This window comes from Copadichromis virginalis, linkage group LG17 (genome assembly GCF_057382275.1).
Source record: "Copadichromis virginalis isolate Kocher_CV1m ecotype Utaka linkage group LG17, C_Virginalis_male_GT1.1, whole genome shotgun sequence".
In the NCBI taxonomy this organism is placed as follows: domain Eukaryota; kingdom Metazoa; phylum Chordata; class Actinopteri; order Cichliformes; family Cichlidae; genus Copadichromis; species Copadichromis virginalis.
This window is the reverse complement of record NC_140634.1, coordinates 23,154,724-23,172,945: the sequence shown is the minus strand read 5'-3', so window position 1 is coordinate 23,172,945 and position 18,222 is coordinate 23,154,724. Positions and strand designations below refer to the sequence as shown.

At 41.5% G+C, this 18,222-nt stretch overlaps 1 protein-coding gene across 7 annotated transcripts in view; it reads left to right on the top strand.

The window, feature by feature from the left end:
• Window positions 1-18,222, top strand: part of dgki (diacylglycerol kinase, iota) — a 104,175-nt gene that overhangs the window by 72,139 nt on the left and 13,814 nt on the right. For 6 of the 7 annotated variants that reach the window (XM_085436225.1, XM_085436226.1, XM_085436224.1 and 3 more), the window contains 12 exons: window positions 468-550; window positions 842-902; window positions 983-1,096; window positions 8,345-8,470; window positions 8,761-8,839; window positions 9,167-9,222; window positions 10,165-10,227; window positions 12,496-12,569; window positions 14,119-14,230; window positions 14,303-14,389; window positions 16,098-16,210; window positions 17,037-17,099. In XM_085436225.1, the coding sequence (XP_085292351.1) occupies window positions 468-550; window positions 842-902; window positions 983-1,096; window positions 8,345-8,470; window positions 8,761-8,839; window positions 9,167-9,222; window positions 10,165-10,227; window positions 12,496-12,569; window positions 14,119-14,230; window positions 14,303-14,389; window positions 16,098-16,210; window positions 17,037-17,099 (1,031 nt within the window). The remainder of the gene's footprint in view (window positions 1-467; window positions 551-841; window positions 903-982; window positions 1,097-8,344; window positions 8,471-8,760; window positions 8,840-9,166; window positions 9,223-10,164; window positions 10,228-12,495; window positions 12,570-14,118; window positions 14,231-14,302; window positions 14,390-16,097; window positions 16,211-17,036; window positions 17,100-18,222) is intronic. The other variant, XM_085436227.1, reaches the window with a different exon arrangement.

The following is an 18,222-nucleotide window of genomic DNA, read 5'->3' as shown; positions in this document are numbered from 1 at the left end:
GGCGGAAACATCTTCAGAAGTTTCACAAATGTATCACACAACAGGAAACGGTTAGCTTCAGAAGTGTTGGCGCTGCAGGAAATACTCCGTTTTGTTTAGGCGAGCATGCAGGAGGTAGGACACAGCTGTGAATCCACCGGAAGATTACCTGCACAGCTCTCAGATATATGGACAACACGCAGATTTGTACTGGGGAGTTAAACAAGTTAAAGGCTCATTCAGCTGAGGCAGATGTTTGCATCTTACCTGCAACTCCGTCAGGTAAAAGTTCAGGGCTCCACTGCTTACTATAATCTTTTAGACTTCATCAGCAACATCTTCAGAACATAACACTGGGTTTAGTTTAAGATTTGGAGATTCATTTCTCAGATTTTCACAGATTTTTTTTTAATTTGCTTGCTGTTAGTGGCAGCTTTTTAAATATTGTAACATGAAGGAAGCTGAATTTTTTTCTGCTTTTTCTGTAGGGTGCCAAAGTGTTACAGATGTTTATGTGGATCTTGAATCCTCGTCAAGTCTTCGACCTTTCGCAGGGTGGACTGCGCGAGGCGTGAGTAATCTTCCCTTGGGGAGAGTGCTGGTGTTTCATTACAGCCTACACAGTTAGGCTGAAATCACCCTGAGCTTGACAGTTTAGTACCAATTACCTACTTTAAATCTTCATTTCACATCACCCTTATCTCAGTCCACCTCTGAGGGGGGAAAGCCATCTTTTCACTCCTCTTTTATTTAAATCCAAAGCTCACAGGTGAACAATTTTCATAAAATCTGGACCAATTACACCCACTCAACACTAATCAGCAGTCTTTTATTCTATAATATTACCTCTCTGCTTTGTTAGGTTGGAGTTGTATCGCAAAGTGCCAAATCTGAGGATCCTTGCCTGCGGAGGAGATGGCACGGTGACTATACATCTCTAATAGCCACTATTTTCTATTCTAAATTTCTACAACTTACACTTTGCCTTCATGTCTCGCTGTAGGTGGGTTGGATCCTGTCTGCTCTCGATGAGCTGCAGATGAATCCCCAGCCTCCGGTCGCTGTGCTTCCTCTGGGAACAGGAAATGACCTCGCCAGGACGCTCAACTGGGGTGGGGTGAGTTCCTAGCCTTGACTTCTGCTGCAGAGTTGATGGAGAGCAGCAGGGCGCAGCGGTGTGCCCTCTCTGAGTTTATGTGCAAATTTTTTGCACAACATGACTAAATAAATTAGATCTAACGAAGAAAAAGAAGAATAAGAGCAACAACAGCTCTTTCAGCATAAAAAACAAAAACATATTTAAGGGATTTAGAGAAGGGAACATTTGCGTTCTTCATGAGAGAGATGGAAATTTCCTTCTTCAGATTAAACATGACAGGTTTATAGCCATGTTGAGTATGCTCAAATATTAATATGCAGTAAAAATAAATTCTCTATTCCCCACCACCTCGGAGAGCTACAAAATGCCTCACCCACATTCCAGGATGTCTAAAAGAGCTCCCTTCCTCCATATAATCTCCCCCCCTGACCCTTAAGCCCGTTTGACCTCTTCAAAGCACAACTAAGATGACATGCTTGTTGGTGACATCACAGCAGCTTCCTGTAATTATGTTTCCTTTTTAATTTTAATTTTCTGCAGTTTTAAACAACTTTAAACACAACACAGAATCAACCCTCTGACAGCAAAACGGCTCGCTTAGCGCACCCCACCTCACTGGGAAACATCACAGCAGTGACACAGCTGCAGTGGGTGTTGTATTCAGAGCAGGTTTAAGTGTACAGAACAAACTGAGGTACAGAGTTTATAAATCCATAGGTCGAGTTGGCATTTCACTCAGGGTTTTTCGTGCATAGGAAACAGAAAGGGTTTGGGTTTCCCTCAGGGGAAAATCACTTATACTGTAAGAAAAAACAAACCATTTCCATCATTTTTTTAAAGTAGGGTTTCATTTCCTCAAGCGTAAAATACACTGTTTGTTTTCACATTCCAGAAATAATAGAAAAAAACGCATGGATGTCTTTAAGTAAGGTATCCCAGACTCATCGTTTCAATTATATGTGGACCAGTTGTGCTCACTGAGACTCACACACCAAAATAATAAGCCGCAGTTCATTGCTGCAAATTTTCTGAAATCTCTTTGTTATTATATTGTTTATTGTCTCATAGGGGGTCCAAACAATCGTTTTTTCCCCAGTGAGCTGTAAAAGATCCTCGTCTATTGCACAACAAACACAAAGCAAATATCATGAAGACACAGCTGCTAAAAATGACAAAACAATTTCCAAACTTATACAAAGAAAGTTCTCTATTCATTAAGAAAAGCTTTACTCATTTCATTAAGAAAAACACAGGAAAAATATGACCAAGATTTGTTGAAAGTAAACCAGAAACCCCACCATTTTACTACTTTTAGAGATTTTGATTCCTCCGACTACCGCCCGGAGCACAGAAATGTGAATAAACGTGCTTATATATTTCCTGATATTGTTGCAAGTGCTGATTATCATCCAGCATTGACAGCTGAATTAAACAGTGGGCCACCAGCCCTACAAATAGCAAAAAAACCCCCAAAACAATAAAACCCCTCTGGGGTAAGAAAACGACTCAGTTGACCACAATCTGCAATCTACTGACATCTAGTGGTGAGATTTTACACACTGTAACTTTAAAGATGTCTAGAGGAAATAGTGCAATTAAGTACATTTTTCAGATGTACCTTTTTCACTCTTGAAAATTTACAGTTTACACAAGCTAAATTTATGGTAAAAGACTCGTATGGAGTCTCAAACATAAAGCATATTGTACTGTTGTCAAGGTGGAACTTTTTCTAGAAATAGCCTTACAAAAGCTGGAAGTGTGGCATTTGTTGGATTATGAAAGGCGAGCCCTCCTCTGCTGGTTTTGACCTTCCTCTCCCCAAAACTTTCAGAAAGTCTGACAAAAATCTGCAACTTGTTCCTAAAACTCTGATGAAGCACTAAAGTTTGAAGAATCTGCCTCTTGACACACGTTTCAATAACAGCACTGCAGCAGATCTTTTACGAGCACCCACATTCTTCCATGAGACTTTTCATGAGATCAGCTATGTAGGCTTGTAGTGAGGATAATACATCAAATATTTCACGTATGAGTCAAAAGTTAGAGTGAAAAAAATTGATATGTCAGCAATTTTTCTTCACATTTTTCAGATAATTGGCATAAATGTATTAGTAAATTGATAAGAGGTCTTTACAAAAATCTATTTTCTGGCTGACATGCTGCAGTAAAATGACAGCATGCAGTACAGTGGGGCAAAAAAGTATTTAGTCAGCCACCGATTGTGCAAGTTCCCCCACTTAAAATGATGACAGAGGTCAGTAATTTGCACCAGAGGTACACTTCAACTGTGAGAGACAGAATGTGAAAAAAAAATCCATGAATCCACATGGTAGGATTTGTAAAGAATTTATTCGTAAATCAGGGTGGAAAATAAGTATTTGGTCACCTCAAACAAGGAAAATCTCTGGCTCTCACAGACCTGTAACGTCTTCTGTAAGAAGCTTTTCTGTCCCCCACTCATTACCTGTATGAATGGCACCTGTTTGAACTCATCATCTGTATAAAAGACACCTGTTCACAGCCTCAAATAGTCAGACTCCAAACTCCGCCATGGCCAAGACCAAAGAGCTTTCGAAGGACACCAGGAAAAGTATTGTAGACCTGCACCAGACTGGGAAGAGTGAATCTACAATAGGCAAGCAGCTTGGTGTGAAAAAATCAACTGTAGGAGCAATCATCAGAAAATGGAAGACATACAAGACCACTGATAATCTCCCTCGATCTGGGGCTCCACGCAAGATCTCATCCCGTGGGGTCAAAATGATCATGAGAACGGTGAGCAAAGATCCCAGAACCACACGGGGGGACCTGGTGAATGACCTGCAGAGAGCTGGGACCAAAGTAACAAAGGTCACCATCAGTAACACACTACAACGGCAGGGGATCAAATCCCGCAGTGCCAGACGTGTTCCGCTGCTGAAGCCAGTGCATGTCCAGGCCCGTCTGAAGTTTGCCAGAGAGCACATGGATGATACAGCAGAGGATTGGGAGAATGTCATGTGGTCAGATGAAACCAAAGTAGAACTTTTTGGTATAAACTCAACTCGTCGTGTTTGGAGGAAGAAGAATACTGAGTTGCATCCCAAGAACACCATACCTACTGTGAAGCATGGGGGTGGAAACATCATGCTATGGGGCTGTTTTTCTGCCAAGGGGACAGGACGACTGATCCGTGTTAAGGACAGAATGAATGGGGCCATGTATCGTGAGATTTTGAGCCAAAACCTCCTTCCATCAGTGAGAACTTTGAAGATGAAACGAGGCTGGGTCTTCCAACATGACAATGATCCAAAACACACCGCCCGGGCAACAAAGGAGTGGCTCCGTAAGAAGCATTTGAAAGTCCTGGAGTGGCCTAGCCAGTCTCCAGACCTCAACCCCATAGAAAATCTGTGGTGGGAGTTGAAAGTCCGTGTTGCTCGGCGACAGCCCCAAAACATCACTGCTCTCGAGAAGATCTGCATGGAGGAATGGGCCAAAATACCAGCTACAGTGTGTGCAAACCTGGTAAAGACCTATAGTAAACGTTTGACCTCTGTTATTGCCAACAAAGGTTATGTTACAAAGTATTGAGTTGTATTTTTGTTATTGACCAAATACTTATTTTCCACCCTGATTTACGAATAAATTCTTTACAAATCCTACCATGTGGATTCATGGATTTTTTTTTCACATTCTGTCTCTCACAGTTGAAGTGTACCTCTGGTGCAAATTACTGACCTCTGTCATCATTTTAGGGGGGGGAACTTGCACAATCGGTGGCTGACTAAATACTTTTTTGCCCCACTGTATATGTGACAGTAAGGATGGACCTTGTAGTTCAGTATCACTGAGTGTAATGAACTGTGCCGTCTCAGCCCTGCACCGAGCTGAACGATGAAGCAAGGACACGCGAATGACTTCAGCAGCTCCGGATGGAGCAGCAGTGAAAGCAATGATAAAACATTCCCGATACGTACAGAGATACACGCTTGGAGCGAAGACGGCCCTGAGTGGAAATTCTTATCTGCCATGTGATTAATTAGTCTAATTGCTCTATCCTTTTTGTCCTCTATTTCATCAAGTATTTCTGACTGCAGGCATTTTATCCACTTTGTCTATTTCCATTTCCTCTCCATTCCTCTGAGTTCTCATTTCTTATCCTTTTTTTTAACTGTTGGTGCATCTCCTTTCCTTTCCTTTCCTTTCCTTTCCTTGCCTTGCCTTGCCCTCACTGCTCTTCTCCTTGCTCCATTCCTTGTTCTCACTCTTTCATCCTCTTTTCTTCCTTTGACTTTCCCTTTTGCGCTTTCTTTAGAGTTTTTTTTTTTTCATTTCCTACCTTTCCTCTTTTTCCCAACTTTCTCCAACTTCTTTTGTTTTCATTTAATTTTTCTTTCATTTTCTGGACCTTCCTTCTTCATCCTGCTGTCTTTCCTTTACTGCTGTTCCCTCTCCTTCTTGCTCCTTTCTTTCTTCTCGCCTCTTTTTCTTTCAGTCTATATTGAAAGATAAATAAAATATATCTATTTCCTGTCCTCTATATTGTCCTTGTCTTTCCATTCTCTACTTTCCTCATATTTTCTTCCCTTTTCATTTATTTTTCCCCCCATTTGCTGGACCTTCCCTCATCATCTTGCTCTCTTCTCATTTAGTTTGCATTAGCTTTCTTTCCATTTCTTTCCACTTTTTTCTCTCCTCCTTCATTCTTCTCTTCTGTTTTGCTCATCTTTCCTCCTATCGCTTGTTTTTCCTTTCCTTCCCTTCCCTTCCCTTTCTCTCTCACCCTTATTTCTCCCTCTTCCTGCTATTTTATATTGCTTATGTGTCTTTCCTTCTTCTGTCCTGATCTCTCTCTCATCTCTCTGACACTCAGTTGTGTTACTCACCGCCGTATCTGTTCCACCTCTCGCTGCGTGAGTGTAACTGTCCCTGTGACTTGCTGTTTGAGTGTGAGCTCTCCTGCTGAGTGTGTGTCCTTGTTAGTACTTACATTGCGGGGACATAAATGGTGCGGACTTGTTTTGGACACACAAACGATCGTTTCCTCCATGCAAATGACTTGATTTGAGTGTTAATAACCTGTTGGGTCAAAGGTTAGGTTTTAGATTGTGTAGGTTTTGGTTAAATTAAGTTAATGTAAGTTGAAACCTGACTGTGTGTGTGTCAGCAGCTAAGAGGCCCTGCTGATGAGCGCTACTACCATCAGATTGTTTTCTCCTTATATGTGTGTGTGTTGTCTTTTGTCTTGTTTCCTTTATTTGTCCAAAAGGAGGGAGAAAATAAAAGCAAACGAAGACAGAAAACTGTACATGAGAGGGATCGACCTGCGGAGATTGTGAAATCCGTGGACGTGCATCATGTGGTTGTGTTTGATGCTCTTAAAGGTTATGGTTATAGTGGCAGTAATGAAACCTCAATCATCGCTCACTGAAATCCAATCATCGCATGCTGTTCCTGTCTGCTCCTCTCTTTTATTACTTAGTGTGTTTTCTTGCGCGTGGTGTTCTTGTTAGCAAGGAGATGAAAGAGGAATGGAGCGACAAGAAACAGCCTTAGCCTCTTCTTCAGTCTTCCACTGTCCACTTTCTCTCTCGTTCTTCTCTGCATCCCAGTCTGTTTTTAGCTGCTGTGCACATTCCTTAAATGTGATTCTCAAAATTTCTACTCCTTTTTTTTAATATATATATATATATATATTTTATTGCCTGAACTCAATGAGTAAAGCTGTGTGTATATCACAGCATTTAGACTGATTTACAAACAGCTAACAAATCCTCCAGAACTGGCAGTTCTTACAATTATTTGCTATTATTATTATTTATTTATTTTTTACTAGAAGTTACTCTTACATGGTGTTAACCAAACTCTAGCAGAATTAATTTTTACTGCAATATTTGATTTAGTTTTAGTCATAATTTAGACATCTAAATACTTTTAGTTTTATTCGACTTGTAGTTTTATTATTAAGATTATAGGAGCCAAATTCAAAAGTTGATTCATTGACTAAAGTGAAAAGGTTTGTTATGTCTTTACAGAGCAGAGGTGCTCCACAAGGTTTACAAAGTCTTATTTTGAAATCCTTCCAAGTGTTGTCGTTTTCATGAGAAACAGGGGAGCTGGTTGTACGGATGCCATTTGTCAGGTCTAACCTTCATTCTGATTGGATCATTTCCTAAATCGTCCCGCCTTTCTGCACAACTTAATTAGTTCTGATTGGATCTTATCTCTCTGAATATTTTGTTTATAGTTGTTGATGAAAGTGTCGCTATGTTTCATCAGTTTTCGTCCGTTAGTTTTCGTTTAGTTATTCTCATGTTTTGTGAGGGGGGGGAAAAAACTGCGATGAAAATTATTGGTCAGTGAAATTAAGACTGAACCCTAGATGGTTTACCAATGACCCAGTGGGTTTTAAACTATCATGTTTGTATAGGTTCTCAGTCATCCAAGTCATAGTCGTCTTGAGAGATATTTAACCCCTAGTGGGACTTCTCCCCTTTGTTTGTTGACCTGCTACTGATCATGAGAGTTGTCACATGAGCCAAAGTGTGAACAAAGACTAGGGTCTTAAATCATCACCAGGGATTAAGGGTAAACCACTATGTGAGACATTGTGACCTATTGAGGTAACATGAAGCGGGGTGTGAGTGGGGGTTGAAGCACATGGGGAGGGATCTCTAGACTGCATTGCAGGTAGCTGATACCTGGTGTCGTACTGTAAAGTTTTATTTTTAGCTAAATGATATAAAAAAAACCACTTCCCTGAAAATGGCTCCACAATTTTTCATTCAGCACTGATGGGTCTTTACAGATGTGAAGGTCAACCCCTTCCATATGCTCTAATGCTCTCCCATATTGTCATGAATGCTGGATTCTGCCCTGTTATTAAAGAGGCTGGGCCTCTCTGATAGATCGAGCAGCTCTGAGGTCCTCTTTTTATACCCAGTTAAGTTTCCATTTAACCTAAAAGGTTATCAGATGCTTCACCGGGTCATTTTGTAGCAACCTACACAACCTTTACACAACCTTTCCAGCATTTTATTAATATTCATTGCTAGCATTCAGTTAAAAAGAAAATCTCACTTTATTAAACGTTTGCGTTACAACATGTCATCTTTGTCCTATTTTCACTTACTCAAATAGTTTAGATGTTCTGCAGTGTGTATTTATCCTCACTTTGCACAGATGCATATTAAATGTAACATTAAAACCCTTTTGCATGGATGACTGTGTAGATGTTGGGTAGTTAAATTTGCCTCTGTCTTGTGTTTGCTATCCTCCCTGCAGGGCTACACGGATGAACCAGTGTCCAAGGTTTTGTGTCATGTGGAGGACGGTTCGGTGGTGCAGCTGGACAGGTGGAACCTCTTAGTAGAAAAGAGCTCTGCCCAGCCAGAGGAGGGCACACAGAAGGTCAGTTTGTGCTGGAAGTTAGGATGTGTGCGTTCCATATTAGGTACACTGTTGGAATAAAGATAGGGCAGTTTTGGTGCTTTATTTTTCAGCCTCTGAGGTTTTTGCTTGTTAATATCTATACCGTGGGTTTAAAGAGTTGGGCTTTACCAAAAAGTGTGAATTTGGATGAGTATCAGTAGCTAAATGGTCAGAGTTTATGCTCAAAGAGGATGTGAGCTGTCTATGTGAATAAATTACATTATATTTATGCAAAGAGGCCCACTTCAGTGTTTTTCCTGCATCCTCAGCTGCCCTTGAACGTGTTCAACAACTACTTCAGCCTTGGCTTCGACGCGCACGTCACCCTGGAGTTCCACGAGTCCAGAGGTGTGTGAAAGCTATTTTAATATCACTTTTTTTAAATTTTCACCTTGTGTCAACTCTATTCATGTTCCATTAGGTCCTCCTCTCCCTAGTTAATAGATCATTTTCTGCTTTTGTTAAAAAAAAAGAAGAGAAAGATGAGCAGAATGAAAAATTTACAAAGGATACTGAATCAGATTCACACATTCAGGCATGCACAAATGAGTCAGTCTCTCCGTGTTACTCTGCACCGCTCTGCGTGAGTTTTCACATTTGTAATCCCACGGTCTTTGTCGCATCTTTAATGTATTCTCCTTCTTTCTCTCTGCCTCTCTAATTGTGTCTTTCCAGAGGCCAACCCAGAAAAGTTTAACAGTCGCTTCCGCAACAAGATGTTCTATGCAGGAGTGAGTGTCCCCGATGACTTTCTTTCTGCTCACACATCCACAGACACACAAACCTTTGGAGCCGAAACTCTTCCTCCCAGTCACTGTCTGTCTGACACACAGACACATGTTAGGATGAGCAGGAAGAAGTCTGGTTTAAATAAGCGAGAATGAGGTGCTGCAAAAAATCACTCAGAGTAAATACACATGGAAGCAAAGAGAATATCTCAGCTGTTTTTCAAAAGAAAGTAAAAGCTACAGAATGTAAAGAAACATCTGCTTTGACTTTATATCCCAAGCCTCTGTACACTGAGCAGATTTCAGGTGAAGTTGAACGAGGACCAGGCTGTACTTTTGAGCAGTACCAGGTTGTGCCACCTGACGGTGCAGGGAGTCAGTCTAGCGTTCACTCTGAGGGCCTTTACACACCAGCACGTAAAATCTGTGCAAATGTTTCATGAATTAAAACATTTTTCAGACTTATCTATTTTTAATGCAGCCATTCACATCGACCGCATACCTTTGCCAGATGATTTTTGGGTAATTTTCCTGTAATCCAGTAATTTTACTGATCTGTAGTGAGCCGAGGTCATAGCACGCTGTTTTGATCTTTGATCTATTGTTAATTAATCCAGCATTTTTCCAACTTCGTGCAGCTCTAGCTTCTGAACCTCCCCGATTGAAATAAAAATTCTTAAACAAGAATTTTTAAATTCGGAGCTATTTGGAATGAGCAAATTCTCTGTGAAGGATGTGAGTTGGAAGGGAGAAGTGATGGGTGGGAGTTGGAGCGGAAGCGTGTCACGGAGTTATCTCTTTTTAATGAGGGAAATGTAATGAACTGTAATTCTGTTTGATTGGGCCCCATTCTCTGTGTGTGTGTGTGTGTGTGTGTGTGTGTGTGTGTGTGTGTGTGTGTGTGTGTGTGTGTGTGTGTGTGTGTGTGTGTGTGTGTGTGTGTAGGCTGCGTTCTCAGATTTCCTCCAGAGGAGCTCCAGGGATTTGTCCAAGCACGTCAGAGTGGTGGTGAGTGTTAACACACTCTCTCCGTCTTCTCTCTCGCTCTCCGCCTGTATCGTTTTCTGTGTCGACATGTTTGGGCAGCAGGTCGGTGATTAAAATCCCGCCCTCTGCTTCTCTTTTAACGGCCGCCGTGCTGAAGTGTCCTTCATTAAAGTCTTACAAGAACCACCGCGCTGCTCATTCACTGACCCTGAACACTGACATCTACCCCAGGGTTAGAGCACCAACAGTTTTTTATTAACATTTCTAATGACGATTTCATTGGTTAATTGAAAAATTCCTTAAAAAAAGAAAAATGCCCAGAGATAAAATGAGCATATTTAAAGGGACAGTTCACCCCATCTCAGGGGTGATCCAGTATGTGGTGCAGAGCAGATTTCTGGTTTGTTGTCTCTCTCTTCATGTTAGCCCTGTGATGGACTGGTGACCTGTCCAGAGTGCGCTGCGCCCTCTGCTCTGTGCTAACTGGAGCAGGCTTGGACGATATCAGCTGTAGGTTCAAGTCAACATTAACATCTACAGAGGAATGCAGGAGAGGGGTACAACAGTATCTACAGCTATCTGTAAAGCATGGCAGAGGCTGTGTCTTGGTTGGGGGCTGTATTTCAGGCAGTAGTGTTGGATATCTTGGAAAATCTTATGGAATTAGGAATGCAGATAAGTACTATCAGATTTTGATCCAGCATGTAATGTCCACCCTGGACAGGCTGGCTTAATTTTTTTAGGTATGACATTGATCCCAAATACAATGTCAATGCAGTAAAATCATTCCTGGATGAAACACACAGTCATGGATTGGCCTCCCCGGAGCTCGGACCTCAACGTTACTGAAGCAGTGTGGGATCATCTACAGGCAGAAAAAACATCCAAAGACGAGCTTTGAATGTCTTTCAAGAAGTCCGGAGAACTATTCCTCAAGACTACTTAAAGAAAGTACAAGAAAGCAGCCCCAGAAAGTTCAGGCTGTGTTGAAGAATAAAGTTGCTTATATGAAATATTGATTTTCGATTGCCCTTATATTAGTAATTTGTCAATATTAGCTATTGATATATAGGTATTGTCTCTTGTGATGGCTGATTAACCATAACTAAAAAAGTAAAAAAGAAATGAAAGAAACACCCTTCAGCCTTGTTATGAGTGTTGATGTTGCAAAGTTTGTCCACCAGAGGGCGCCCTGCAAATTTCCTGTTGGGAACTCATATGTGTGAAATAGCACATCTGATTGATTTGACTTGATTTGGTGGTGAACGGTCCCTTTGATTTTTTTTCCCAGTTAACAAACCCTGTAACTATCTTGGACTGAGTAGAACATAACTAAATTACAGGATTGTTTACTGTGTCTTCAGTGTCAGTGATGCCCCGAGGGCAGCATCTGTTGAAATTTCATGCCAGAGCAGCAAAACACAAACAGTTTTTTGATCGTCTCGGAACATTTTCCGACTTCCCTACTCTGATGCTGACTCTCATCCTCAAGCTTCTTGTTTCCTGCTGCTTTGGATAATAAATATATCCCGTCATTCAAAGAAAGAAAGAAAAAAAGACTCAATCGTTTCCTTAAAACAATCTTGGCGCTGCAGTTTTGAACAAATATTAGTAACACAGGAGGAAAAACTGTTTGTTTGGGATTGTTTTCAGCTGCTAATTTGTTGTTGCTGTGAGTATTTATAGCAGCATCAGCAGATTTACAGTGCCCTCGTTCATTGTAATGCAGGAACTTGTTAGAGGTGTTAACGCTGATGTGTTTTATATAGTTTCTGTGAGAATAATGGAGCTGTGTGGCACAGAGGAATGAGCTCAAGCTTCGGATGCGCAGCGCTGAGGCTTTCTGTTGGTTTTGGTCTTTTCCTTGGATTTATTTATAGAAGCATATTGAATTTGACTGGACTTATCCTTTAATTATGCTTTGATTTAGAAACTTTCCTGGTGGAAAATAGATAATTGAATATGAAAAATCTGACCCAGAAATGGTTTGTACATTTAGAAAATGGCACATCTTACGTGGTTGCAGCAATAAATCATTAACGGCATCCTGCAGGGAGCTGAGTGTGGCGTGACCCTTGACCTGATTAATCAGAACGTGGGGGCGGGTTCGACCGAGAGTGAGGACAGTGAAACTGAGAGTAAAAGCTGAGAACGGCGAGCGACGCTTGAAATGACATTTAAAAGCAAAACAAACGTTCTGAGAGTGAAAATAAGTTGTTATACTGCAAATATGTGGCGCACATTCTGTGAAACGTTGGCTCAATGTTTCTCTTTCCATGTGTTTCACAGTGTGATGGCACAGATCTCACTCCCAAGATCCAGGAGCTGAAGTTCCAGTGCATAGTGTTTCTAAACATTCCCAGGTAGGTGATCATGGAGTGGCCACGATGGCACAAATCGATGGTTCCCAGGAATTTCTTGACCTGAACTTAGTCAGGCACTGTCTAGGTTTCTGAATATTATTGATTAGCTTCATAGCTTCAAATTCAAATTCAAATTCAAATTTTATTTGTCACGTACACAGTCATACACAGTACGATATGTAGTGAAATGCTTGGACAACTGCTCGTGACCTAAAGAAAACAAAAAAGGAAAAGGCTATGAATAAGATAGGAAATAAATATGAAAAATTAAAAAGGGTAAATTTAACTAGGAAGGAATAAAATATAAATTAAGGTTAAAAATGAAATAACTGTACAACACAAATTAGAATGAAGGGTAAATGGCTTCAACACAAAGGGGTGGGGGTGTAATGGTGTGGAGGATTTTTTCCATTCTTTGTGACCCTTATTAGCCTACCCAAGTCTTGTTGCTGACCACGCTGATTCCTACTCATCCTCCGATGGTTGCTTCCAGCAGGATGACACATGGTGTCAAACTGGTTTATTGAACCTGCACACAGATGGACTCCACAGTCCCATCTCAGTCCAACAGAGCACCTTTAGTAGTGGTGGAACAGGAAATTCTCATCATGGATGTGCAGTCCACAAATGTGGAGCAACTGTGTGATGCTATCATGCCAACATGGATGTTTCCAGGACGTTGTTGAGTCTGTGGCATGAAGAATTAAGGCAGCTAAAGCTGTGACATAGATGTGTTGTGTCTTTGAACATCTGTGAGGGGGCGGTACTTATTTTCCCGTCACTCAGTGCTGCTGCAGTGTCAGTTCTGTCTCGATGCCTTTTGTGAACCAGACAGATTTGAGAGCTTTTCCTTCCCAGCAGAGGTCTGGCTATTTTCTTTTTTTCGAAGAAATTCACGGCGGACAGACTCCGAGCGTCATCAGTCAGTCATTGGTGAATTTAGTAGCAGTTTTGTGATCTGTGGCTCAGTCAGTCTTTTTGAAAACAGTGTTGCTGTGTTGCTTCTTTGTGAATTTCTTGGTATTTGCTCTGCTAAGAATAAATAAAAACCAAAGAAAAAAAGTTCACTGTTATTGAAAAACGTGTAAATAATGGGGCATCTGTAAGTTTTAATTTCTGTCTAACAATTCAGTGTGTGACAAAGCATGTTAAATAGCATCTAGAAAACTGTGAGACACCACAACTCTCTTGTGACTACCTGACTAATTAAATTCTTGAAGTGGGCTGAAGGTAGAGGCAGGAGGTGTAATTCAGGTTTTATGCTCGCTGAAGCTGTTGACTTCAGTCCTCCCACGCAGCCTGGAGTTAAAATACTCCTCAGTCAATAAAAACAAATTTCATACCTGTTCGGTCAGAGGAAAGTCTGCGCCGTCACTGGAGAAAGATGAATCAGCCAGAAAAGCACCTGATTTGATATTTGAGTTTAACCTTTGCTAAAAAACATCAGCAGTGAGCGTGTCATCAACAGGACGCCACAGGGGGAGCCCAAATGACATTTAAGGTGTTTTTGAGACTCTGTTGTTGCATGATTGTGTTAACACGTGTGCAGATACTGTGCCGGCACCATGCCATGGGGAAACACGGGAGACCATCGAGACTTTGAACCTCAGCGGCATGACGACGGCTGCATCGAGGTTATCGGCTTCACCATGGCCTCGCTGGTAAGAATTTCAAAAAAGAAGTAGCGCAACGAAGAGAAAACCACATCTGAAAACGTCTCTGTTGTCCACTAGGCAGCGCTGCAGGTCGGAGGTCACGGAGAGAGACTTCACCAGTGCAGAGAGGTCATCCTCACTACCTACAAGACTGTACCTGTTCAGGTAATATTAGAGTGACAGAGTGTAATATAACAACCTCATACCTGCAGGATTCAAAGCAAGAGCAGCTAGAGAATAATCAGAGTATAAGAAAACAACAAACACGTAGAATTCCTCAGAATAAACACAAACTGTTGTAGTAAATGTACAGTTTTATTTAGGAGTGTCTAACATAAGGCCCGGGGGCCAGAATCGACCCAGCAAATACTCCAATCTGGCCCACTGGACAGCTTTGGAAAATGTGAAGAAGTTTTACGGCTTTTCCTTTTGATAAAGACCCTTCACCACCAAAACTGTTTATGCTGCATTAAAGTAATTAAGTAATAGATAAACAATTAAATTTAATATACCTAGTTTAGCTTGTATTAAAAACATTAATTAATAAAAACTTTGAAATTGAAATGGTACGTGACAGCAAACTTTAGGTCCGTGCTTCTAAGACTTCCTCTGGTACAAAAACCTGGATAAAGTTCCCACTTCCCCATCTCACATGTTTAATTGATCAGTAACAATTAAAAACAATTGACTTCAGGTGAAATTAATTTCAGCACAGTCAGTCCTGTTTCCCAGCATGAAGATCAACCTTTTTAAATTCCGTATGTTTCTGGTGATGCACCTCACAGTTTGACAAACCTTTGAGATGACTGACTGATTTTTAATTTTTCTCTCTTAAATATTTGATTCAATTCTTCGTTTAGCTCTGAGTAACTCTGCAGGGGACAATATTTCATTATTCATTCTTTATTTCATTATTATTTAATCATATCTATTAATGATATTTAAAACGTAACTATAGTGCTGGCTGTAATATAAACAGAGAAGCAACAACGTTGAGAAACAAGAAAAGGGTTAAACAGTTTTTCTCAGATGGGTACATGAGAACCTCTCGGGGTAGTGTAGAGTACTGCATTGTTTAAAGTAACAGTCATGCAGAAATGATGAAGTCATTCAGCTGCAGTAAATGCAATGAGAAGTGCGAGTGTATTAAAATTGGCTATATATTAAATTTTATTTGTGATATTTAATGACAAACAGACAAAAGTGAGCCAGATGTTTGTGTGCGGCCTCTTTTCTGCAGTGACTCTGATCAAAAGCTCAGATAGGAGACAGAGATGAGAGCTGTTAAAACCCTCTGTTTGTGATGAGCAGGGGCTCAGTGTGAGATAAAGAAGGATTATTTTGAGCTGAATCGTGCAATGCCGCTCTAGTAGAGTCCGCTATACTGTGCTGCGGTTTGTGAGATTTATTTAATCTGACATTTCTTTTTATCAGGCCAGGTCAAATAAACATTACACAAGCTATTACTAAATTGAAGACGGCTCAAAACATCTCCAAGAGCCCAACCAAACCTTCAAACAATCTGTTTTGGGTAAAATGACCCCAATAATTACCATTTAAAAAAAGAAAAAGAAGGTTGAGCTCATATAAAGTCATCAGGGAAGTGTTTACTGAGGTCACAGAGCAAGTGAGTTGAGGGCCGTTTTCATTTTATAGAAGTGGAGGTCTCTTTCCAAACAAGAGTCACCCTCTGCTGGTCCTTAGAAAGAATGCAGGTTTAAGACGTCCGTCTTTTAAACTGTTTGTGAGTGCAAGTAGCTTCTTGGCTGATTTTCGGATTTATATGCTGCTGATGTAAGCCTAAAAGAAGCAAATACTATGAAGTCATTGGTTTGACTTTTAAAACATGACCTCAGCGTGTCTTTCTGTTCAGGTGGACGGCGAGCCATGCCGACTGGCTCCATCCACTCTCCGCATCTCTCTTCGAAATCAGGCCAACATGGTCCAGAAGAGCAAGAGACGCACCTCTGTGCCCCTGCTCAACGAGTGAGTCACACACACACGTGCGCGCTCCTACAGATGGAGGATCTAGGCCAGCAGCGTTGTAAAAAATCTGAATGAGTCACACAGTCTGTTTAGCAGGAGCTGACATTCACTCGTCAGTCTCCCACATCTCCGTACAGCACGCCAGACCAAGTCAAAGGAGGGACGTGTAATCAAATTAATCCAAACAAGAGCATGGGTGACACGCTGACACGTGACACTGGCAGTTTCCTGTGAACAGGAGATGCTTATTGATCTGTTTCAGGAGTGGCAGTGCTGCCTTGTGATTTCCTCCTGCACAAAGAGAATCACGAGACTACTAACCCTCCTCCATCCCCGTAGCACTAATATCTCTTCATGTATATCTCTGTCTTTATCTGTGTGTATTTTAAACCATGTCAGCTACAGTAACTGTGTGCATGTGAGAGCAGGAAGAATAGAGGGTGATGACTTTCTGTAGCAGAACTTATCGACTGTCTGTACTGCTACTGTGCTATCAATGTTTGTCCACTTACCTCTGGGCTTTTCTCCGTCTGTTCCTCCTGTTCTTCTTCTTCTTCTTCTTTTGTCTTCCTTCATATTCACTTCTTCATTCCTCCAACACACACGCCGGTGTGATCTTTAATTATTTCTTTTCTTTTCTTTACCTTGTCTCCTTCCCCTCCTCTTTTTTTCATTTCCTTTCCCCTCCTCGTCATTTTCTCTTTTTCCACCCCTCATCTCCCCCCGTCATACGTTCCTCCTCTCTTCTGTGTGTGTGTGTGTGTGTGTGTGTGTGTGTGTGTGTGTGTGTGTGTGTGTGTGTGTGTGCGCGTGTGTACGGCCGTAGTATTCAGAAGGTGTGTGCAGCTGATCTGCGCCGCCTCTCTGCTCCCCCCGACTCCTTCTCTGTGTAAGTACCTGAGCCCTCTGTGACCGGATGGATGGATGTTTGTGTCCGTGTGAGTAAATGTGTTGACAGCGTTGTGTCTTTATTGATCCATCAGGCTTTGACCAATATTTGACATGACAAAATCAGCAGTTGGCATCTTCCCAGCTTTTTGTGGTCAGTTATGATGATTTTAATGATAGCAAATTATAAAATATTTGACTTTATTTGTTCATTTAACAGTTTTTATTTGTAGTATTGGAGGTGGTGCTCAGTCAAAGCTTTGGCTACTGAACAAAAGGATGAAGCAGAAAAGCTGCGACCCATTTTAAAATGAGAAAATCCCACGGGCCCCACCCAATCTTAAGTCCTCACCCTAATCATGATACAAGAGAAAGTGATATTTCCTTGAAAGTTGTGTTTAAAAAAAGCCTTAATAGCAATCGCACTGATGAAGAAACGTAAATGTCCAACCAGGCCTTTCAAACATGACACGCTCTTTAACCTGCAAACACTTTAGTACAAACTCACGGGTAATGACCGGTACATTCACCACGAGTGAGCCTCCTGCATGCTGAACTCAGGCAGTACCCTCACCTGAACCAAGCAGAGTATTTCCAGGAGCGAGGAAGAGTCTGACGTGGGCTGTCTCCTGCTGCATGTTTAATGCGAGGAAGGGCAAATCAGGACAAAGTCCCAACATTGAAAGAGGCTCTGCATTAGGATTCCCAACTCATTTAAAGTGGCGCTTTTTGGGTTTTTAGGTGCAGGCACCTCATAGAGAGGAGACGGTTATCCAAGGACACCCTGACTAATGTTCCTCTGTGCTCGTTAGCAGCGGTGGCTAATCAGAAAGACAGCAACCTGTGAGACGTAACAGACAGGAGTCGTAATGTCCTTATTTTATAAGCCCAGATTTTTCCTGTTGGACGTGTTGGCTGTGAGGGTCCATGAACCCCATTTTGAGAACCCCAGATTTGAAATGCTCAAATAGCTGTATTGGTCAAACCCTGCTGTGTCGTGCTGGCTGTTGGTGTTTGTGTTACACAGGCTGGAAGAGAGCGGCAGAGAGAGAAAGAGCGCGTGGCAGCATGCAGATAAAAGCCTGTCCACTCCTCAGTGTGCTTCTGTCTTTTGTCTTAATGTT